Source organism: Mustelus asterias, chromosome 18 (genome assembly GCF_964213995.1).
Source record: "Mustelus asterias chromosome 18, sMusAst1.hap1.1, whole genome shotgun sequence".
NCBI classification, from domain to species: Eukaryota; Metazoa; Chordata; class Chondrichthyes; order Carcharhiniformes; family Triakidae; genus Mustelus; species Mustelus asterias.
The window spans coordinates 70,187,360-70,212,533 of NC_135818.1; the positions used below are offsets into that span (position 1 = coordinate 70,187,360).

A 25,174-nucleotide genomic window follows, 5' to 3' on the forward strand; every position below is an offset into this window, starting at 1 on the left:
CCATTCATAGAGTACATAGAGGAGAAGGAAAGGAGAATGTGAAGAATGTAGTGTTACAGTTATAACTAAGGTGTAGAGAAAGATCAACTTACTTCAAAAGTCTGATGGCAGCAGGGAAGCAGCTGTTCTTGAGTCAATTGGTATGTGTTTTCAGACTTTTGTCCTTTCTCGATGGAAGATGATGGAAGAAAGTATATGGTGCGTGGGGTCCTTGATTATGCTGGCTGCTTTTCTGGCAGTGGGAAGTGTAGACAGAGTCAATGGATGGGAGGCTGGTTTGCGTGATGGACTGGGCTGCGTTCACAACCCTTTGTAGCTTCTTGCGGTCTTGGTCAGAGTAGGAGCCGTATCAAGTTGTGATACATCCAGAACCCCCTGCTCCCATCCCTCAGTAAATGGACCTCCCTTTACCCATTAGAGCCTGGAAGAGAATTCCCAGGGAGGCCTCGCTGAACTCTGGAGCAGAGTGTTTATTTTGGTCACCATGCTAATTCAGCCCACACACAGTCCTGCAATGAGTGGCTGTGTGTGGGTGCCATTTAAATATGACGCCAAGACATTTGACCCCAGGAATCCCTGCCTGCCATGCCATGATTCGATGAACTTCCTGCTGATGAATAAATAGTGAGCCAAAAATCAGGAGATCTGGCACAAAAATCTACAAGTCTGTATGTAAGCAGTGCAATTGGCCTGACATAATTCTGCATAACCTCTGTACCGACAGCTTAAGTACTGCATTTAAATTTGAGAATTAAATATCAATGATTTAATTCTGAGATGGGTGGTGGCAAAGTGGATTAGCCCTGCTGCCTCACAGCACCAGAGACCCGGGTTCAATTCTGGCCTCGGGTGCCTATCTGTGTGGTGTTTGCATGTTTTCCCCAAATCTGTGTGGGTTTCCTCTGGGTGCTCCTGTTTCCTCCCACACGGCAACGCTGTGCAGGTTTGGTTGATTGGCCATGCTAAATTGCCCCTTAATATCAGGGAAATTAGTAGGGTGAATACGTGGGTTATGGCAATAGGGCCTGGGTGGGATTGTTGGTGCAGGCTTGGTGGGCCAAATGGCCTCTTTCTGCACTGTATTTATTTTGAGTAATTTCCCTAATGTACGTCTTCAGCACCCACAGCATGCAGAAATCACTTCCTGTAAATAGACCTTATGAAACAGGGATGGGAATTATCTATTACACAGCACTGAAATTGCTGTTTCATAAGCCTTCAATAGCATAGGTTTTACAACTAACGGCAATTGCAATTACTGGCTATAGTGTATAACTTAACAAGCACAAGTTCAGGAGTTCCATGGAGCCCCTTGAAAAATCGGTGGCTTCCAGTCGCTCAGAATTCCAGGAGAAAGTTTTAAGTTTGATACTTTAAGGATAATGCAGAGCTTTTAAAAACTAGGCACTTTCAGCCCATTAGTCAAAAATGCAAAACGACCAGTGATTAAAATACATGTATTTGTAAGATCCTGCATAAATGTGAAAGCAATGTTTGGGAAAAGGACCTCTTTATTTCAATGCTTTAAAATATTAAGCATGCTTGTCTAAAGTTCCCACGTCTGAAACATTGAGAACCATTCTGTCACCTATGCTGATATAGGCCAATCACATTGTTGCCTGAAATGTTGTCTAATCTTTCAAGACCGATTATTGCAATGCCTAATTTACAAAACAGAATTAAATTTAAAAACAGTGCTCCCACCAGAACGCCCTCTAAAGCTTGGTGGGGTCTTTCACCCTCCCTATAAACAGTAGAGTTTTTGTTATTTCCTCGTATATCATAAAGATGAAAGGGTGGTCCACTTTTATCACGGGTGGAAGTGAATAAGGCACTGCTGAAACACCGGTGACGGCGGCAGCTTCTGTTCCCCTCTCGTCCACGTCAATCGCTGCTTTGTGAATAACCTAGAAAATGAACAAAAAACGCCACCGGTCACTTGCTGCTTACTCCTACTCATGCTGCACGCAAATAAATCTCGTAATCACAAGAAAAGCTAACATCCATTCGCTGAGACCACGCTTGGAATAAATTTACCTTGGAAATTTTCAGCCGGTAAGAGGAAGAGATTCCAGAAAAATTGGCAGCATTTGTGAAGGGCGTCATCATTCCCATCTGTCTCAGCTTCCTTTCCAAGTTATACGACTTGTTCAGTTTAAATTTTGGAAAATATAATTCTGTACGCCTAGGAAAATAGAAAGTATGATTTACAAAGAATCCAAAGAAAAACATAATTATAATGTTATTACCTTTCCAATCTTTTGACATATAACAACATGTGTAATTATTCTCCAGAAGCAGCATGAGAGAAGAATAGCTGATCGAGATATAGGCCGGAATTTTCCGACCGTTCACGCCAGCGGGATTTTCCCTTCCACTGCAGTGAACGGAGATTTGGCTTGTCGCCAAATTGTCTGTCTATGCTGGAGCGGGAGCGTGGCTTGAATGGGCAGTGAGATTGTCCCCACAGTCTTGTTATCAAATCTCTGATGTGTCCAGCCCTAACCTGTGAGGTAAAAGTATTTGTCCATTATGGGCAACATGCACTTCTATTCCAACTGGTTTGTCATAGTAACAAGAGGAGGCCATTCAGCCCTGAGAGTCTGCTCCGCTATTCAATGAAATCGAGGCTTATCTGACCATCAGCTCCATTACTTACTTTTGCTCCATCAGATACATGGAGCCGAATTATCCAACCTCGCCTGCAGCTGAGATTCTCCAGTCCCACTGCAGTGAACAGAGATTTGGCAGCGCGCCAAATTCTCCATTCTCGCTGGCAGCGGCAATGGGTGAGAGCAGCTGGAGAATTCCGGCCATCGTCTCTTGCCCAGTTGGTGTGAGAGATGCAATACTGCACACTTAGCTGTCAATGTACCATATACTCTCAAAGAACTGGTCTGACTACAATCTACTCAGTTGCTGCAGATCCAGCAGCAGAGCTTGTCTGCTTTTTAAGAAGTGTCTTTCTCTTAATTTATATATTCTTATTTAACGGATTCTGCTTGCAGAGTCACAAGGTTCGAGGTTCTGCCATTAGTTTTGCCAATTAAAATTTGCTGCCTTTTTAGCGGTAGGGATTTTGTAAAATAGGTCACCATGGTTTCACAGAGAAGCACTTCTGAAACCAGGATTTTGCTGCACTTTTTCAGACTATAAGGAGAATTCTGTGAACTCTTACTGATGTGCTCAGTGAGTAAATGGAAGGTATTTCATCATCAATACGTACACCGATTCAATGCAACTCTTCAATGACTCTCTGAAAATAGACTTTAGAATGAAGCTAGGTTTAAAATAATCAGTAAAGCAGCATATTGATTAACCATCACTGCTATGCCATTGAGCGGAAGGATGAAGATTGGTGTCTGAGTCGGCAATTATCAAGTTCCTGATCTCTGCCAAGCTGTTGGGGGCAAGAGCCAGGTGGAGCTGGTGCATTATTGCAGAGCAGAGGGGGAGGGCGGGGGGGGGGGGGGGGGAGATGCAATCTGGATCACTTCTAGCAGCTGATCACAAACCAACATTGGCAAAGATATATGAGCATATTGTGTTTTTCTACTCTTCAGCTAGGGAGGGAGTTTGACATGCAGGGGAACCGAAAAGGGTGAATTGCAATAAAATGGAATGACGCATACTTACATGAAGTGATCATTCATTATAAAAAAAACAATGAAAGGGGGAGGTAGTGGAAGCAGATACGATAGTTTTAAGGGGCATCTGGACAATACATGAATAGGATGAGAATGGAGGGATATGGTCCCCTGAAGGTTAGGGGGTTTTAGTTCAGTCGGGCAGCATGGTCGGTGCACGCTTGGAGGCCAAAGGGCCTGTTCCTGTGCTGTAATTTTCTTCGTTCTTTGAAAGTAGAAGGATTTCCCTGGCTCAGTGCATTTTTACAATTGAATGCTTATATGTGATTTTGGGGGGACTTTTCCCATCCCGTCCGCCACGGGAATCGTAGCGAGTAGGGGGAGGAGGTGGGAGGCCGGCGGGGTGGGGGGACGGGGGGGGGGAGGAGGTGGGGAGGACCATGCAAATGTCTGTTGACATCGGGTGGGATTTTCCAGTTTACAGCCAGAAAATCCGACTTTTAAAAGAAATGTTACTTAATTACATTCATGCGTCCAAATACATTGATCCAAACCTGGATTTATTTACATTCTAAATAGCTTTAGAAATTAGATTTTTTTTTAAATCTGGGCACCCCATCTTGAGAAGGATTGATTGGCCTTGGGGAGACTGTAGTTTCAGAAGAATGATACCTGAACTTCCAAGGGCTAAATTGCAAAGAAGAATTATATGGTTGTACTCCTTGAAATTTGCAAGATTAAAGTTGATTAGATTGAAGTTTTCAAGATCTTAGGGGCAGCCAGTAGGGTCGGGTAACTATTTCTGCTGATTGGGGGAATCTTGGACTAGGGGACATAATTTAAAAATTGGAACCAGACTTTTTCAGAGTAAGGTTAGAAAGTATTTCAATGTGTAAAGAATGGTGAAAGTTTGGAAATCTCTTCTGCAAATGGCTGCTGGTGTTGGATCAATTGTTAATTTTAAATCTGAGATTTGATTTTTTTTTGTTTAACTAATGATGATAAGGGATATCAGCCAAAGGTGGAGACAGGTCACATGATCTCATTTACTAGCAGAACCAGGCTAAAGTAGCTAAATACCCCACTCCTGCTCCTGTACTCCAAAAATGAGAAATTATGCACCACATTAAGGTATTAATTCTTAATAAATTGCCAGTGGCCTAGAACTAATCTCGTTTTATGTCATGCAGACCTATGAGTACACATGTTTACAAATTTCTTGATACGATAGTTCTTCCCAATTTTGGGTAATGTCCATGAAATGCTTATGAGATGGACCACGAACCCAGCAGTCATGAGTTCAAATCTTACTATGGCAAGTTTTGAAATTTAGTTCAAAAGAATCTCTCAATTTGAGGCTGGCTAGCAGAAAAAAATGACCATGAAAACTGTCGGATTATTTTTGAAGTGCAGGTGTTTCACTAAAGTTCCTCTGGAGGGAAATCTGCCAAACCGACCTGCTGGGATGAAAGGCTTCATGTCCTTTCAAGTGACCCAGCAAGCGACTAATTTAACAAATTAATCGCCGTGTGATTGTTTTTAAAACTGAGTAGCTCTGCTCAGAGAGCAGATGGAGATAGACAATGAATGGTGATCCTGAAAGCATTGTCACAATCCAGAGCACATGGTCTATCTACTTCTGAAAATTAACCCAGCCACTTTCCTTTATAGTAAATAAGCTATCTGCGAAATTTCTCATACAAAAACATGCAATTAGGGTATCAGCTAAGTTAGTGATTCATCATTCTTAAACCTTAAAGATTGTGATAACACACTTACCTAAACCAAAGACAATTTTTAAAAATTAAAGCTACATTTAATTTAAATAATGAATAATAAGGTACAGGTAATAATAACGACTGGACCTATAAAATTGCGTTAGACTTTCGTCTGACTCCACGCTTATTGAAGAAATTTAAAAGAAAATTAAGTTACAATAATAAGGAATGGGCTACAATTGGTGAGGCCGCACCTGGAGTATTGTGCACAGTTTTGGTCACTGTATTTGAGGAAAGATGTAGTGGTATTGGCGGCAGTTTAGAGGAGGTTCACTTGATTGATTCCAGAGATGAGGGGTTTGTCGTATGAAGAGAGATTGAATGGTTTAGGCCCATATTCTTTGGAATTTAGAAGAATGAGGGGAGATCAAATTGAGGTATACAAGATGATAAAAGGTATGGATAAAGTAGACGTGGAGTGGATGCTTCCGCTGGTGGGGCATTCTAAGACGAGAGGTCATAATTTTAGGATAAGGGATAGCAAATTTAACACAGAGTTGAGGAGAAACTACTCCCAAAGGGTTGTTAATCTGTGGAATTCACTACCCCAAAGTGCAGTGGATGCTGGGACAGTGAGTAAATTTAAGGAGGAGTTAGACATATTTTTAATTGGTAATGGGTTGAAGGGTTATGGGGAGAAGGCAGGAAAATGGGGATGAGGAGCATATCAGCCATGATCGAATGGTGGGGCAGACCCAATGGGCCGAATGGCCTAATTCTGCTCCTATAATAAACTAATGAAAAAGACATGTGAACGCTACCCTCGTTCAAGCTTCTTTTTCTCGATTATAACCTACAGTATTTTCACATGCCCGTTACTGTCTAATTGTAAAACTGGAAGTTGTACTTCGGTTTCAGTTTCTTGATCCACTTGGCAATTAATTTTTCTGTCAGCTCATCTTCCAGGTGTAGGTACTGTCCATCCTTTGATAGCAGCACCAACATGCTAGCGCTTCCTCGGTATGGAATCTTCAGGATTGTACAAGAATGGGTATCATCTTCCGTTATGAAAAACGTGTCCTCTTTGAACATCATTGGAACAGTGATCCTGTTATAAGCATTCACATAGAATGTCCCATCTGCGGTCGCGTTTGGATCAAAGGGAGCCATCCACTTCCCTGAGGGAAGAATAGGCAAATCATTGCTAATCTATAATTGCTCATTCTAATAAAGGCAAAATACTGCAGATGGTAGAACCTGAAACAAAAACAGAAAATGTTGGAAAATCTCAGCAGGTCTGACAGCATCTGTGGGGAGAGAATAGAGCCAACGTTTCGAGTCTGGATGACCCTGTGTCAGAGCCCTCGTCAGCTCTGATGAAAGGTCATCTAGACTCGAAACGTTGGCTCTATTCTCTCTCCACAGATGCTGTCAGACCTGCTGAGATTGTCCAACATTTTCTGTTTTTGTATAATTACTATTTGTTTTCTCATTTGCAGACAAATATATGCATCTTCAGTTGTTTGACTCCTGTTGAGTGGAATATTATGCAGATCAAGTAGCAAGGGTTCAATTTTTTTGGCTTTGTTTCCATAGTAGTTCATTCTTTCTCCCCACCACCACTGTGCACCCCCCAACCTACAGTAGGAGACAGTATTAAGATGAGAAAATAAGGCTTGCACAAATATAAGGGAAAAAGGGAATCTGGAGTATGGACAGAATGGAAAAAAGAAAAAAGCCAATAGTGGTAAGGAGGAATGTGAGTCCATTAAAGACACATCCAGGTGATGCTGGCCTCCTATTCCTAATCATTAAATGGATACTAGAAACCAGAGAAACAAAGGGATTGGAGTGACCAAGTACACCAATCACTAAAAGCTAGTGCACAGGTACAAGATTAATCAAAAAGGCGAATGGAATGTTAGCTTTCATTTCAAAGTGGTTGGAATATAAAGCAAAACAGTTATGCTTTGGTTGTGTAGAAACTTGGTCCATCTACATCTGGAACATCGTTTTGGGCACCATATCACATGGTACATTAACTTTACAGAGGAATACTGCGCAATTCATCAAAATTATATTGAGTTATTGGGTCAAATTGAGTTGCATAAAGAGGATTATATTTCTTTGAGTTTCAGAAGCTTAGGTGTGATCTAATTGAGGCACTTCTATTGACAAAAGAGTTTGGTAGAGTTGTTACAGTGAAGGTATTTCCTCTGGTGAAAGAATCCGGAAGAGGTACAATTATAGCATTAGGTTATTCAAGTGTTAAACTTCATTTTTTAACCTTTTTACTCCATCCTTGAATTTACAAAGCCAGTGCTCAGAGTGGACCTGGCACACCCAAATCCAACCCTTGCTTGCTCCAAAAACCAAATTCAAAATCCAATTGAATCCAATTCATGGTCCCCATAAATGGGACAAACCAGAGACAAGATAAGGCATTGCACCTCATCTTGGGCTTGAGCTTAGCCAAAAGGATAGTGGAATTGAGGAGTGGCTGTGGGTGCTCTGTCAATTGAAATTTTTAAGTCCAAGTTCAACCAATGTTTAGGTAAGGTTAACAAGGAATATGGATCAAAGGTGGGTAAATGGAGTTCAGGTACAGATCAGCCATTATCGTCTTACTTGAAAAACTGAATGGTCAACTGTTGTACTTAATTCAGGGACATACACATGTATTCTATCATACTAATAAGACTTAACATGCTCCATCTAGTTCCAATTTGGTCAAGGAAGCGACTCTAGTTTCAACTGATACTCATAAAGCTATTCCACAGTTCTCAGAACAGAATCCTCAGAATTCCAGCAACCAACAGGTTTTGTGTCATCTAGTTGCAACCACTTAGTTCAGGGAGTCCATTAGCTCAGTTGGCTGGAAGGCTGGTTCGTCATGAAGATGCCAACGATATGGGTTCAATTCTAGTACCCACTGAGGTTATTCATGAAGGCCCTGCCTTCTCAACCGTACCCCTTGCCTGAGGTGTGGTGATCCTCGGGTTAAATCACCACCAGTCAGCTCCGCGCCCCCCCCCCCCACCCCGCCCCACCCCCCCCCCCCCCCCCCCCCCCCCCCCTCCTCGGGTTAAATCACCACCAGTCAGCTTCTCCCCAATGCCCCCACCCCCCTCCCATCCTCGAAGGGGAGAGCGGCTCATGGTCATCTGGGACTATGGCAACTTTACCTTTTACTTAATTTCTTTAATCTTCTAGTCTTAGTAATGTCTTCACTTTGAGCCTTTGACATAGGCTTCTCAAATCACAAAAAAGAATGGCACGGTGGCACAGTGGTGAACACTGCTGACTTACAGGGGCAGGGACTCGGGTTCGATTCCCGGCTTGGGTCACTGTCTATGTGGAGTTTGCACATTCTCCCCATGTCTGCGTGGGTTTGCTCCGGTTTCCTCCCACAGTCCAAAGCTGTGCAGGTTAGGTTGATTGGCCATGCTAAGTTGCCCCTTAGTGTCCCAAGATATCTAGGTTAGGGGATTCACCATGATACATGTGTGCGGTTACTGGAATAGGACGGGGAAGGAGGCCTGGGTAATATATCAGAGAGTAGGTGCAGCATCGATCAGCCAAAAGGCCTCCTTCAGCACTGTATGGTTGCCATTTTATATTAATTTTTGAATTTCAGACACAAGCAAAATCTTACCTTTGAATAAGATGTAATTAGTGAACATAAGTTTGGTTTCTCTATCCACAGTGTCGAGCAACTTGCTGATTTTTCCATTGGTTCTGTTGTTGATGTAGTGATTAATAACACCTTTGGCATTGGCTGTTTCTTGAAAATTTACAGTAATAATATCAGCATGATAAAAATTAGAAAGGTCATCGACATATGTCTGTTTCAAATTAATGCCATCCTGAACAAACAAGGAGCTTCCCTGTGCGATTCGAAACTCTGCGTTTCCGCTAATATTGCGCTGAAGCCACTGAAACAACTTGTCCAATTGGTACGGATTGTCAGCATTGACCAAGTCTCCTACGTTGAGACCTTGGTGTATGTCATCGCGTGTGGCTTGTTTAGCACCAAGGGACATCATGGCTAAAGCTGTGGAGACGGTAATGGGTGAGAAGAACACATTATCTTCATGTAGGTTTGCTATTTTTCTGTAAAGGTCAAAACCAAATTCGCTATTCTTTTCTGCCAGGGTATAGATTGCTCGCATATTAGCGGCTGAGTTTGGTGCCTCTGGTAATGCAGATACAGTTTCACGACCATGTTCTGAATGTGGACCGAAATTCTGACGTTGCCACTGCTTTCTTTGCCGAGTTTCAGGTCGGGGTTGGTGCTCCCGTGCTATTACGGCGAGCATAAATTCACCACATATCAGAAGGATAAGAACTTGCGCTTTCATTTTTTCTTGCCTTGGTTAGTTCAGAATTACCTGCAAAGTGACATGCTAGATTGTAGATAAATATGAGCGTGGTACTTATCCAAGTGGTAACATAATTATACATATCATAGCAAGCTGTTTTCAATACGTGCGTCGCAATCTTAACTGACACACATTTTGTCTCCATGTCTGCTTTCCAAACAACTTCATAAAAATAACAAATTCCAACACCGAGGTGGTAGACTTTCTTTGTGATTGAAAGCTCAGTCCAAAAGATGGATTTTGAGAACATTTTACAAGGTGGAGGATCTTCAGCAGCTTAAAGGCTGCTGAAGACTCTGCCACTCGAAGGAGGAACTGAGTGGATGCACAAAAGTCCAGGGGAGGAAGTAGAAAGGTTGTGGGAAGGGATATAATGTCAGAGAAGGTTGCAGAAATAAGGTGGCCAAACATGGGGATGTTTGAAAACGAGGATTTTAACAGTAGGCCGCCAATGTGGTCATTAGATCAGATAAAGGTTAAGTGGGATTTAATGCCAGGCAAGATATAGGAGACTGAATTTTCGACAAGTTGTGGAATGAGAAGTGGAGGATGGGAGGCCAGCAAAGAGAGCCGAGGTATTGTCTAAGGTTCGCGGTGGCGAGAAGTGTGGACCTCTCAGCAGCAGCAGCAGAGTTGAGATGGAAGGACTAGTGAGAATGTTGCAGAGGTGAAAGTTGGGTGAGCAAGGAAGTAGGGTTTGACATTCATCCACTTGTAATTAGAAAATGAGATCTTAGGGGTGAGCCAGATGAAAATCGACTCATCATTTCAGCCTAATGGAGAAAAAGGACATGTAAATCAATATTTTAAATATTTAACAGTTTAATTTGCTCAGAACCTAATGTAGAATGGTAAATATTGTAACATTTTGCTTCTACCTGATTACCAGATTTCAACACTGATCACAAAACTTTTACAGTGCAGAAGGAGGCCATTCAGTCCATCATGTCTGCACTGGCTCCCAGAACGAGAAACTTACCTAGTGCCATTCTCCTGTATTCTCTCGTAATTCTGCACATCCAAATAACAGTTTAATTCCCTTTTGAATTTATTCAATTAAACCTGCCTCCACCACACTCTCAGGCATTCTAGACCGCAACCACTCGCTGCGTGAAAAAGTTTTATCTCACATCACTTTTGCTTCGTTTGCCAATTACTTCAAATCTGTCCCCTCTTGTTGGTCCTTTCACAAGTGGGAACAGTTTCTCCCTATCTACTCTGTCTGGACCCCTCATGCTTTTCATCTATGCTGATGATATCTGCTGTACCTCTCAGGATGTGGAGATGCCTCTCGTGTGTGTCCTCTCAGGCTCAGACATTTTCTAAACCAGAGACAACACTAAACAACGATGATGCAGAGCTGGTCAACTTCTGTAAGACAGCAGCAAAACAGTCTCAGTATATTCCATCTCCAAAATGCCGGTGCCTAGAGGGGATTCAACATCTTGAATGGCAGGAGACTGAATCACGAACAACATATCATTTATCTTGGTGTTACCCTTGGCCAAATACTGACACACAAACATCTGAGCAAGACAGCAGCAAAGATCAAAATGCAAAACAACCACCTCAGTAAACTTCAAACAGTGCGATGCTCAAACCTTAAGGACCTCAGTTCTTGCCATTGTCTACTTGACTGCAGAGTACTGTGCACCAGTATGGTACAACTCATCCCATACCAGTCTTGTAGATATCTAGCTCAACACAACATTGCAACTCTGCTCCTCGTTCTTCTGTTCTTGGGTTATGGTGAGTAGGTGGGTAAGTGGATCTGAGTCCATGAAAGGATCAGCCATGATCTTATTGAATGTGCAGCAGGCTCGATGGCCAACTCCTGCTCCCGAGTTCTTATGTTCTTATCATCTCGGATAACCTCCAATCAACTCAACTCCCCTCGTTCCCAGTCCTGGGCAATATCCCACCCCCTCACCTAAGGAGGGAGATTGCAACAAGGAAGCTCTTGGAAAGGTTTACATCAACCCAAGTCTGCAGCTACACAACGACCTTACCAATTCACCTACTTGCCTCCCATCACGCCAGCCTGTATGACGAAGACCACCATGCCAAGGAATAACAGCGGAGGCTCTGTGGCTGCAGGAACGCAACAAACACACCGCCATTAAAAAAACACTTCCTCATCACAGATCCCACAGCCCACCTACCCAGCTTCAACCTGCCACGCTGACATTGGGCACTCCTCAACAGTTTCAGCACTGAGCAATGTCTTTGAGCAGCAAATTGGCACAATTGGGGCCATGCAGGGAACCCAGATTGCAGCTATGGTGCTCCCCAATCAACTACACACATCATTGAAGACTGCTCCCTGATGGGGCTCAGCAGAGGGCGCTCAGAGCTCCACTTAGCCACTGCGGAAGCTTGGTAATTAGAGCGCACTTTAAAAAAAAATGATTTTAAGACCTTCTCCTCTTAGCCTTCTTGTACCCAAGGAGAACAATCCCAACTTCTCCAATTCAAATTCATAACTGAAGTTACTCATCACTGGAACCATTTCCGTGAATCTTTTCTGCATTCTCTCAAACACCTTCACATCTTTCCTAAAGTGTGGTGCTCAGAACTGGATGCATTACCCCAACTGAAGCCAAACCAGTGTCTTATACAAGTTCAACATAATAATAAAGCCTCGGATACTGTCTGTTTTTTTAACCTGTCCTGCCACCTTCTATGGCTTATGCATAGATACCCTTTGCTCCTGCACCTCCTTTAGAGTTGCATCATTTACTTTCTACTGTCCATATTCTTCCTACCAAAATGAAGCACCTTATAGAGGGAGTACACAATAAATGGGAATATACTAAGAGGCGTAGATGAAGTGAGAGATCTTGGCGTACAAGTACACAGGTCCCTAAAGGCAGCAGTTCAAGTAGACAAGGTTGTAAAGAAGGTATATAGAATGCTGTCCTTCATTGGCAGAGGTACAGAATATAAAAGTAAGAATCTAATTTTGGAATTGTATAAAACACTGGTGAGGCCACAACTGGAGTATTGTGTGCAGTTCTGTTCACCACATTACAAGAATTGCTTTGGAGAGGGTGCAGAGGAGGTTTATCAGAATGTTGCCAAGGTTAGATAAGCTATGAGGAGAGATTGGATAGGTTGGGATTATTTATCTTGGGTTAAAAAAGGCTGAGGGGTGATTTGACTGAGGTGTACAAAATTATGAGAGGAAGAACCAGTGGAGTGCCCCAGGGATCTGTTCTGGGACCCTTGCTGTTTGTCATTTTCATAAATGACTTGGATGAGGAAGTGGAGGGATGGGTTGGTAAGTTTGCTGACGACACCAAGGTAGGTGGTGTTGTGGATAGTTTGGAGGGATGTCAGAAGTTGCAGCGAGACATAGATAGAATGCAAGACTGGGCGGAGAAGTGGCAGATGGACTTCAACCCGGATAAGTGTGTGGTGATCCATTTTGGCAGATCCAATGGGATGAAGCAGCAGTATAATATGAAGGGTACCATTCTTAGCAGTGTAGAGGATCAGAAGGACCTTGGGGTCCGGGTCCATAGGACTCTTAAATCGGCCTCGCAGGTGGAGGATGCGGTCAAGAAGGCGTACGGCGTACTGGCCTTCATTAATCGAGGGATTGAGTTTAGGAGTCGGGAGATAATGCTGCAGCTTTATAGGACCCTGGTTAGACCCCACTTGGAGTACTGCGCGCAGTTCTGGTCACCTCATTACAGGAAAGATGTTGAAGCCATTGAAAGGGTGCAGAGGAGATTTACAAGGATGTTGCCTGGATTGGGGGGCATGCCTTATGAGGATAGGTTGAGGGAGCTTGGTCTCTTCTCCCTGGAGAGACGAAGGATGAGAGGTGACCTGATAGAGGTTTACAAGATGTTGAGAGGTCTGGATAGGGTAGACTCTCAGAGGCTATTTCCAAGGGCTGAAATGGTTGCTACGAGAGGACACAGGTTTAAGGTGCTGGGGGGTAGGTACAGAGGAGATGTCAGGGGTAAGTTTTTCACTCAGAGGGTGGTGGGTGAGTGGAATCGGCTGACGTCGGTGGTGGTGGAGGCAAACTCGTTGGGGTCTTTTAAGAGACTTCTGGATGAGTACATGGGATTTAATGGGATTGAGGGCTATAGATAAGCCTAGAGGTGGGGATGTGATCGGCGCAACTTGTGGGCCGAAGGGCCTGTTTGTGCTGTGGCTTTCTATGTTCTATGTTCTATGAAGAAGATAAAATTGTTTCCTTTGGTGGAGAATTCTAGAAATAGGGGACATAGATTCAAGATAAGTGGCAGTAAGTGTAGAGGGGGCATGAGGAAGAATTTGTTTTGCGCAGAGGGAGGTGGCTGTCTGGAATTTGCTGCTTGAGTTGGTGGTGGAGGCAGAGACATAAAACTCTTTTTAAAAGTACATGGATCTGCACCTTAAGTGCTGTAAACTGCAGGGCTCTGGGCCGGGTGCAGGAATGTGGGATTAGAAAGGTCACCTATGTGTCCTCGGGCTGACATGGACAAGATGGACCGAATGGCCTCCTTCTGTGCTGTAATTTTTCTATGGTTCTATGTTACTCCGCATTGAACTTCATCTACTGCCTGTCCACCCATTCCACCACCTTGGCTACGTCCTTTTGAGGCTCTACACTACCCGCGTCACAATTCACACTGCTTCAACGTTTTGTATCATCTGGAAATATTGAAACTGTGCCCTTAATGCCAAGCTCTGGGTCATTAATATAGCAGGGAAAATAAGGGTCCCAACACTGACCCCTGGAGAACTCCATTACATTATACATTAACCACTACACATGGTTTTCTGTCACTCTGCCAATTTCTTATCAATTTTTGGAAGTTCATGTACATCACCAACATTGCCCTTATCAATCCTATCTGTTGACTCTTTAGAAAAACTCAAGCAAGTTAGTTACACACGATTTTCCCTTAAAAATTCCATTCTGGCTTTCCTTAATTAACCTGCATTTGTCCATGTGACAATTAATTTTATCCCAAATTACTGTTTCTCGAAGTTTCCCCACTACTGAAGTTAAACTCACTGGCCTGTAGTTGCTGGGCTTATCTTTACACCCTTTTTTGAACAAGGGTGTAATATTTGTAATTCTCCAGTCCTCTGGCACCACCACTGAGGGTAAAGAAGACTAAAGAATGGTGGCCAGTGCCGCTGTAATTTCCACTTACACCGTTAATATCCTTAAATGCATCTCATCTGGTCCTGGCATCTTATCGTGTTATACGTATGGAGAGCCTGTCCAATACCACCTCCTTCTTATCAATTTTAAACACTTCTAGTTCCTGAATTATCTTCTGTTTCATCATGACCTGGGTAGCATCTTCATCCTTGGTAAGGACTGATGCAGAGTATTCATTTAGTATCCCAGATCTGCCCTCTACCCCCATGAGCAGATATCCTCTTTGGTCCTATTTGGCACTAATCCTCCTTTTACCACCCTTTTACTTTCCATAACTCAATAGAAGACTTTTTATGTCAGCTGCCAGTTTTTAAAAATAAACTTCCTCTTTGCACCTCTTACTTGCTTTTACACCTCCCCTCTGAGCCTTCTACATTTAGCTTGATTCTCAATTGTATTTTATACCTGACATCTGTCATAAGCGCACTTTGTCTTCCTTATCTTAATTGACATCTCTTTTGTCATCCATGGAGCCTTCGTTTGTTTGTCCTAATTTTCCCTTTCCAGTGAACATACATTGACTGTGCTTGAACTCTATCTTCTTTGAAGGTAGCCCACTGTTCACCTACCACTTTCCCTGCAAACCTTTGACTCCACTTTTTTGGCCTGGGTCCATTCTTACCCTATTGAAGTTGGCTTTCCCCTAGTTAATAATTCTCACTCTGGATTGTTCTTTGTCCTTTTCCATAGTCAGCCTAAACATTATGATACAATGATCACTATTTCCTAAATGTTCTCCCACTGATACTTGACCCACTTTGTTCCCAAGAACCAGATCCAGAAGTGGACTGGAAACATTCTGCTGTGTGAACACATTCTAGGGACTCTTGACCCGTTCTTCACTTTTACACTATTACTATCCCAGTCAATGGGCAGAACCTTTCATTCTGGGAAGTGCGGCAGCAGGTGGGGAAGTTGGCATGATTCCCACCGGGCACCAGGTTGGATTTACCCACCCAGTTTTCAGCTCATTAAGTGCATCAATGGGGAGCTCATGGAATCTCGTGGTGGGGTGGGCAGGGATTCATCCTCCTTGCTGATACGTCATGGGGGCCAAAGGTCCTGGCATGACATTTAAGCTGCGCCCACAAAACATTCATTAATGGCAGGTCAGGTATGGTGTAAGATTCTGTTTTAGCATGGCGCCCAAACCTATGATACCCTCAGCTCCAGCGTTCAGCGAATCCACAGAGATTCTCCTTGGGGCTATCCAGAAAATACAGGAAGCCCTCTTTCCAAGTTATCAGAGCAGGAATTCTTCTCATCTGACCATGCTTGCCAGGCAGGAGATCACCAGGGAGGTCAGTGTCTATGGCCAGTGGAAAATGGCCATTCTGCAGTGCCGCAAAGCATAAATGGTCAGATGTGCTCCACCAGAGTAAGTGACTCACTCCAAACTCTCATTCTCTACTAGCGCAGCACAATGGCACAGCACGGTGGCACAGTGGTTAGCACTGCTGACTCACAGCACCAGGGACTCGGGTTCGAATCCAGCTTGGGTCACTGTCTGTGTGGAGTCTGTGTGTGTTTCCTCCGGGTGCTCCAGTTTCCCCCACAGTCTGAAAGATGTGCTGGTTAGGTGCATTGGCCGTGCTAAATCCTCCCTTAGTGTACCCGAACAGGGGCTGGAGTGTGGCGACTAGGGGATTTTCACAGTAACTTCATTGCAGTGTTAATGTAAGCCTACTTGTGACTAATAAATAAACTAAATAAACTTTTCATTCGGGCATCAGGCAGTCAGACGCTTAGAGTGCACAAGGATGTCAATATACGAGCAGCAGATGGGATATCAGCACTTAATGTCTGCCAGCCACTTTAAGCTCACTATCTCATGTAAGATCCTGCAAAAATGGCATTTTAATCCCTTGCTGGGGAGGGCTTAGCAGGAGCAACAGGGATACATGCTCTGAACTGCTCTTTCATCCACAGAGCTCACAGTCAATCCATCTGCCTTCATGCAGGACAACATCACCGGAACCGATGGCAGAGATTGAAGCCTGGAGTTTGGTATTCCTGAGCCGAGGACAGTCTCCTTCCATGAGGAGCTATCAGCTCACTGGCAAAGACAGGAATCGCTCCTGCGGAGAAAGTGAGATTGTTCTCCCCAAGTCAGCCACTGAGGCTCCATCCAGTACACACCGACAACATGGGATCAATGGGAGTGACCTATAATATTGGAGCCTGCCTAATCAATCACTAATTATCTATCTATGCCAGCTATCAGCAAGCGACAGTGGAGACAGACCACCAGCATAATCCTCAGAACCAGACTCTAGAACACCCCTGATGAGGGGCTGGAAGAACCATCTGAGGATAATGCAGACTGCCCCTGTTACTGAATCATGTGTCCTGATGCCTGATGACACTTTGGGGTTCAGTATCACCACGGAGCTGATGAGAGCTGGATGAGAGCTGATGTTTGGAGAGATGGCGCTGTCTGGGTATAGCTCCCTCTGGCGACACTCAGGCACTAACCATCGACAAGTGTTTTTCACCTTAGAGCCGCCTTGCTAAGCTGCTGTCACACTGACATAAGTCCGTGTGTGTAATGGTGTTTCAGTCTCCTGATGGACTCCAGGGCCCTCGACTTGTTGCTGCCTTGGTTGAAAGGACCGCACTGTGTGTAGTTGCTTAAAGAAGTGCGCTAATGGAGTGCGAATCACATTCCACAGTGGCCAGATGGTCCCTAGTCCATTGCGCCTCCCAAGGATGACACGATCATTGGAATTCAAAATGACTTATCCTTCTTCTGTGATCACCGAGAAATTGATGACCTTTCCCGACATGTTGAAGGTGACAATGAAGCTTTTGTTGCGTTCCCCACAGTGAAGCCAGGAAGCTTCTTGATGTTCTGTTTTGATTGTGAAAACTTGGCTTCACTTTATTCCTAATGAAATCCTGTAGCGTTGAAGTTCTCTGTGTGTTTTGCCCGTGCAATGACATCCTCATGTGGCTCATCTGAATCCTCGCCCTCTTCAGATTCATCCCTTTACAGTTCCTCCTCGTCCAAGGAGATGTTTAGCTTCTCCATGTTTCCCTGTGGCACACCCGGTGTGCATGGTGTGGTGAACAATAGTGATGTGGGACACACTCTGCGGTGAGTATTGGAGAGCCCCACGTGATTGTCCAAACATCTGAAATGCATCTCAAAGAGGTCAATTGTCTGCTGTATCAACGACACTGCGGCTGAATGTGTAGCATTGTATCTCTCCTCAGATGCATTGTGGCCAGTGAATGGGTATCATTAGCCGTGTCTCCTAGGGATACCCCTAATCACCAAGGAATGTTCTCTCAACCCCAACCCCTCCTCCTCGGACAGTCTTCTAACTCTTGCCCTTAGACTGTGTTTCAATACTCCACTCTGATCCTTGACTAACCACTAGTCCTGCCTTTATCTGTCCTCTATGTGTGTGTGTGTGTGTGTGTGCCACGTTCCTCCCAGAAGCTTGTTAGCTGCATGCCATTTGTATACGGTCAGTTCTAATTACTCACTCAATTTGGAGTGGGAGCGTAATTTTGTTGAGTTTTACTGAGCATTCGTGAGATGTAAGTGAAAAAGTGCAAATGTGTTTCCCGACAAAGATTAGTGGGAAACTCAACTCGTCATTAACTCGGCATCAATATCGGGAGAACAAAATTCCAAACTAATTTCCCACCGACAGGAAACGGACTTTTTCCATCATGCCAGATTTAGTGTCTCCGCCTGCCATATTGGCAGGAGATGAAAATTCTACCCTATATTTGGGTAATTCGAGGTCCCCCATATAACTACTATATAATGTTTGCACCTCTCTCTAATTTCCCTCTAGATTTGTTCCTCTACATCCTTCCCACTAGTTGGTAGCCTACAGCTTACACCAAATAATATGATCACACCTTTTTTAGTTCCTTATCCCTAAGGAACATGTGGTGAATTATGTTGAGAATCACATTTATCTATTGTTTACAGGTTTTTTTAAAGTGGAATACTTACAAACTTATTCTCTTCTTTGGGCTCGTTTCTTTCTCTTGGTAGTTTGCCAAAATCTATTTACCAAAAATGTCAATTTCCCACATAGGAACGGAAGTCAGAAAAAGCTGTTAGAACCATAGAATCCTCCCAATCCATTTGGCCCATTGAGTCAACACTGACTCACCCAGGCCCTCTGCTCCACCCTCTCCCCATAACTCCGGCATTTACCATGGCTAATCCCCCTCACCATATATCTTTGGACACTAAGGGGCAATTTAGCATGACCAAAACCCCTAACCTGCACATCTTTGGACTTTGGGAGGAAACCGGAGAACCCGGAGGAAACCCATGCAGACACGGGGAGAATGTGCGAACTCCACACAGACAGTGACCTGAGGCTGGAATTGAACATGGATACTGATCATTGACCCTGGGAGCTAAGCATTATTGATATCACAAGTTAGATGTTTGGAACAAGTTTGCTGTAACACAATATATACTGAGAAGCTTCACAAGACCAAGTTCCAGTAGTCACATTATGGTTGAGTAGTTTTATCATTCTATTCCAGGGATCCAGGGTGAGGTATCTAAATGGATACAAAATTGGCTTCTTGACAGAAGCCAGAGGGTGGTGGCAGAGGGTTGATTTTCAAACTGGAGGCCTGTGACCAGTGGTGTGCTTCAGGGATCAGTGCTGGGTCCACTGTTATTTGTCATTTATATTAATGATTTGGATGAGAATATAGGAGGCATGGTTAGTAAGTTTGGTGGCATAGTGGACAGTGAAGAAAGTTATCTCCGATTGCAACGGGGTCTTGATCAATTGGGCCAGTGGGCTGACGAATGGCAGATGGAGTTTAATTTAGATAAATGTGAGGTGATGTATTTTGGTAGATTGAACCAGGGCAGGATTTACTCAGTTAATGGTAGGGCATTGGGGAGAGTTACAGAACAAAGGGATCTAGGGGTACATGTTCATAGCTCCTTGAACGTGGAGTCACAGGTGGACAGAGTGGTGAAGAAGGCATTCAGCATGCTTGGTTTCATCGGTCAGAACATTGAATACAGGAGTTGGGACGTCTTGTTGAAGTTGGACAAGACATTGGTAAGACCACACTTGGAATACTGTGTACAATTCTGGTCACCCTATTATACAAAGGATATTATTAAACTAAAAAGAGTGCAGAAAAGATGTACTAGGATGCTACCCGGACTTGAGTTATAAGGAGAAGCTGGATAGATTGGGACTTTTTTCTCTGGAGCGTAGAAGGCAGAGGGGTGATCTTATAGAGGTCTATAAAATAATGAGGAGCACAGATCAGCTTGATAGTCAATATCTTTTCCCAAAGGTAGGGGAGTCTATAACTAGAGGGCATGGGTTTAAGGTGAGAAGGGAGAGATACAGAAGTGTCCAGAGGGGCAATTTTTTCACACAGAGGGTGGTGAGTGTCTGGAACAAGCTGCCAGGGGTAGTAGTAGAGGCGGGTACAATTTTGTCTTTTAAAAAGCATTTAGATAGTTACATGGGTAAGATGGGTATAGAGGAATATGGGCCAAATGCGGGCAATTGGGATTAGCTTAGGGGTTTAAAGAAAAAGGGCGACATGGACAAGTTGGGCCGAAGGGCCTGTTTCCTGCTGTAAACCTCTATGACTCTATTGAAAATTTAATCTCACATAGGCTAAGGCTGTCTGCAGTAACTCACCATTTTGTTACTTATGTGTCACCTGTACTTTGCATGGCAGGAGTAAAATTCAAGATTATTTCAACCATAATTTGTGAGTGTTAATCATGAGTTATACATTTTCTACTGTTAAAGACTGGTCTGCTATTGAAAGAGATAGCAGGGATGAGAAAAATATCAGCCATGATTGAATGGCAGAGCAGACTCGATGGCCTGAGTGGCCTAATTCTACTCCTATGGTCTTATGGAGATAAAAATGTAAGGGCTACTTTGGATTATGTGAGTATTTTGTCCAAATGTTCAGGGTGGCACGGTGGCACAGTGGTTAGCACCGCTGCCTCACAGCGCCAGGGACCCGGATTCAATTCCGGCCTCGGATCACTGTCTGTGTGGAGTTTGCACTTTCTCCCTATGTTTGTATGGGTTTCCTCCGGTGCTCTGGTTTCCTCCCACAGTCCAAAGATGTGTGGGTTAGGTTGATTGGCCATGATGAATTGCCCCTAGTGTCAGGGGATTAGCAGGGTAAATGTGTAGAGTTACGGGAATAGGGCCTGGGTGGGATTGTGGTCAGTACAGACCAGATGAGCCGAATGACCTCCTTCTGTACTGTAGGGATTCTATGATTTATATGTTAGTGGGCGGCATGGTGGCACAGTGGTTAGCACTGCTGCCTCACAGCGCTGGGGATCTGGGTTCGCTTCCCGGTTTGGGTCGTTCTCTTTGCAGAGTCTCCAATTGTCTGCGTGGGTTTCCTCCGGGTGCTCCGGTTTCCTCCCACAGTCCGAAAGATGTGCTGGTTAGGTGCATTGGCCTACTTGTGCTCCTAACTTGTACGTACGTTCATTTGTCCTCGAGTGAATTTTCAAATTTCAGTGTACCCGAACAGGCGCCGGATTGTGGCGACTAGGGGATTTTCACAGTAACTTCATTGCAGTGTTAATGTAAGCCTACTTGTGACACTAATAAAGAATAATAAAGTAATGGTTAGTTAGTTATATTTCGTTAGTTATATTTAGTTAGTTATATTTCTGTGTCACGCTTTAAGGCAGAGCAAAAGCATTCAATAATCCAGCATGAAAGCTTTGAGATTCACTGACACACATGATAGGATTGCATTAGTCTAAATTATTTAAAACAATTGTAAGCCTACTTGTGACACTAATAAATAAACTTAAACTTATACATGGGACCAGTGATGAAAATCTGCAATTGTGGATCAGTTAAAATTAATGAAGAATAATAGATAGTGAATCAACTTCCATAATGCAACATTTCCACTTCTGAGTCAGAAGGTGCTGAATTCAAACCCTGTTCCAGACACTGATAGTAAGTGGAGAGAGGAGCTCTGGCTTGTAATTTGGGGTTGTCACCCAGCGTTGATGGGTGTGGGAGTAGATGATCCCTACCCCCTCCTCCTCCCCCTCATCGTATGGGTTGCAGGAGCCCATAAAATCTGCCTGCCTTATAGGTCTGGCCACCTAATCAACTGATATAAAGAGCTGGCAAACATGGAGGGACCATTCACATTGTGGCCTGACGGGCTGTTATTCAGCAGAGAACCACTTCACTACTTCACACTATTCTCCCAGGGAAGAGTATAAAGACACAGAAATAACAAAAGCTTATTTGAATTGACAAGCAATAACACAACTTTCTTTAGTTTCAGCAGAGTTCACTTTTGCTTTAGCTTGCTAACCCTGATTCCAACTCACGTAGATCACAAGCTATGAATTTAATTTTTATTTTATCAAGCAAGTTATAAATTGATACAATGTAAGCTATATTATTTGATTGACACAATAGATGAATATTAATAATTAATTGATAATACTAATTAATATAAAAATCAAATATATAATACAACATAAAAACAGAGCAATAGATAAGAGAAGCAACACTTATACTGTATCAAATCTTACCGCTCACATTTCTTGCTTGCGCTGAAAGCAAAAGGATTTTTTTTACTGATACACATCTTGCAACATCGTTCTGATGGATATTTTGTTGTGGAGAAAAGTCAACTGAGTAAGCAAGTCAGAAACCATTTTTTGCTCGTTAACCATTAATAATAAGTACATATTACCCAATGTGCGGATACCATCCAGTCCTTGAAGCTTGAACAGAGAGACCAGCTCTGAAATAATTTCAACTTTATTTTTGTCTAACCCTAAAAACATGAAGAATCATAGAATCCCTATGGAGCCCATCAAGCCTGCACCACACCACAATCTCAGCCAGACCTTCTCCCCATAACCCCCTTGCACTAAGGGGCAATTGTCGGCGGCACAGTGGTTAGCACTGTTGCCTCACAGTGCCAGGGACCCAGGTTTGATTCCCGGCTTGGGTCACTGTCTGTGCGGAGTCTGCACATTCGCACCGTGCCTCTGTGGGTTTTCTCCGGGTGCTCCGGTTTCCTCCCACAGTCCAAAAGACGTGCTGGTTAGGTGCATTGGCCATGCTAAATTCCCCCTCGGTGTACCCAAACAGGTGCCGGAGTGTGGCGACTAAGGGATTTTCACAGTAACTTCATTGCAGTGTTAATGTAAGCCTACCTGTGACACTAATAAATAAATAAACTTTGGACAACCTTTGAAGAGGTTATAGGTGATGGGGAAAATTGAAAAGGTGCACTGCACAAATCCTCCCCTCTTTCCTCATTTCAGAAACCAAGAAGAAACTGTCCCTTCAGCTCACCATCTAGAATTCTCTCAACACATCTTGGGCCAAAGTTTTAATCACCTCTCCTAACATCTCCTTCTTTGTCAGATTATACATTAGTGAATCGCTTGGGATGTCTTTTTACATTACAGTTTAGCCATGTAAATGCAGCGGTGTAGTGAAATTGTCATTGGACGAGTAATCCAGAGACCCAGGCTAATGCTCTGGGGACCCAGGTTCGAATCCCACCATGGCAGATGGTGAAATTTGAATTCAGTAAAAATCTGGAATCAAAAGTCAAATGATGACCATGAAGCCATTGTCGAGTGTTGCAAAAACCCATCTGGGTAGGAAGGTCTGGCCGACGTGACTCCAGACCAACAGCAATGTGGTTGACCCTCAACTGCCCTTTGAAATGGCCTAGCAAGCCACTCAGTTCAAGGACAACTAGGGATTGGTAATAAATGCTAGCCAGCCAGCGACGCCCACATCCCATGATAGAATTTTTAAAAATTGTGGTCGTTGCTGCATAGGTAGAAAACTGCAAATGCTGAAAACTCACAATAGTTCACAAATGGCCACTGTCAGCTGATTCAGTCGGCCCTCCTTGGCTCTGGAGAGGAAGGTTGTTGGCACGATGTAGGCTGACACTCAGGTGCATCACTGCGAACGTTGTATTGCTGGAGAGGCCATCCTACAGATTCAGAGTTACACCAGTGCTCCATTGGCTGAATATTAAAGATCCCAAAATACTGTCGGACAGAGGCAGCAGAGATCTAGGGATACATGTTCATAGCTCCTTGAAAGTGGAGTCACAGGTGGACAGAATGGTGAAGAAGGCATTCAGAATGCTTGGTTTCATTGGTCAGAGCATTGAATACAGGAGTTGGGACGTCTTTTTGAAGTTGTACAAGACATTGGTAAGGCCTCACTTGGAATACTGTGTGCAATTCTGGTCACCCTATTATAGAAAGGATATTATTAAACTAGAAAGAGTGCAGAAATGATTTGCTAGGATACTACAGGGACTTGATGGATTGAGTTATAAGGAGAGGCTGGATAGACTGGGACTTCTTACTCTGGAGCATAGAGGCTTAGGGGTGATCTTATAGAGGTCTATAAAATAATGAGGGGCATAGATCAGCTAGTCAATATCTTTTCCCAAAGGTAGGGGAGTCTAAAACTAGAGGGCATAGGTTTAAGTTGAGAGGGGAGAGATACAAAAGGGTCCAGAGGGGCAATTTTTTCACACAGAGGGTGGTGAGTGTCTGGAACAAGCTGGCAGAGGTAGTAGTAGAGGCGGGTACAATTTTGTCTTTTAAAAAGCATTTAGACAGTTTCATGGATAGGATGGGTATAGAGGGGTGTGGGCCAAACGCGGGCAATTGGGACTAGCCTAGTGGTTTAAAAAAAAGGGGTGGCATGGACAAGTTGGGCCGAAGGGCCTGTTTCCATGCTGTAAACCTCTAGTATCACCAAAAATAGATTAACTGGAATCTGAGCCAAGCTGTACAGTGGACAGAAAAGATGGCAAAGAGAGGGTTGATATAACAGCACCTGGAAGGTGTTCTGATAAAGGTTTTTGCTCCGATTGTTAACTTGTTTTTCTCTTCTCAGGCAGACTTGCATTCATAGAGTTAATGCCCTAATATCTCCCTCACTAACATCCCAAAGCACGCTTGATTTGCAATTTATTACTTTTTAGGGCATGTTGTGTGAAAGTATATCACAATCGTTTGGTAAGCAGCAGGATCACATTGGAAAAATAATCCAGTTGATATATTTTTGTTAGTATCGGCCGAAGGTCTGCTCTGGCCACCCAGTGACATTAGCGGGTTGTCCGTTTTCATGATCAGACTGGATGGGAGGCCTTGTGGCACAGTGGCAGCATCCCTGCCTCTGGACCGGAAGCTACAGGTTCGAGTCTAACGCCAGGGCTTGTTGGCCACGGAACGAGTGTTCATGACGCAGTTTAACAGGCTGATAATCAGCAGGGGAATCCTTCCACCATTTTGCCCGCGCT

General features: G+C 43.8%; 1 protein-coding gene across 1 annotated transcript in view; it reads right to left on the reverse strand.

Annotated features, from left to right (window-relative positions):
- Positions 1–1,434: 1,434 nt before the first annotated feature.
- Positions 1,435–25,174, reverse strand: part of LOC144506771 (uncharacterized) — a 68,813-nt gene continuing 45,073 nt past the window's right edge. The window contains exons 6-9 of the mRNA XM_078233129.1: positions 8,961–9,676; positions 6,213–6,483; positions 2,038–2,185; positions 1,435–1,907 (exon numbers count right to left, since the gene is read on the reverse strand). Coding sequence (XP_078089255.1) covers positions 1,716–1,907; positions 2,038–2,185; positions 6,213–6,483; positions 8,961–9,676 — 1,327 coding nt within the window. The 3' untranslated portion in view covers positions 1,435–1,715. The remainder of the gene's footprint in view (positions 1,908–2,037; positions 2,186–6,212; positions 6,484–8,960; positions 9,677–25,174) is intronic.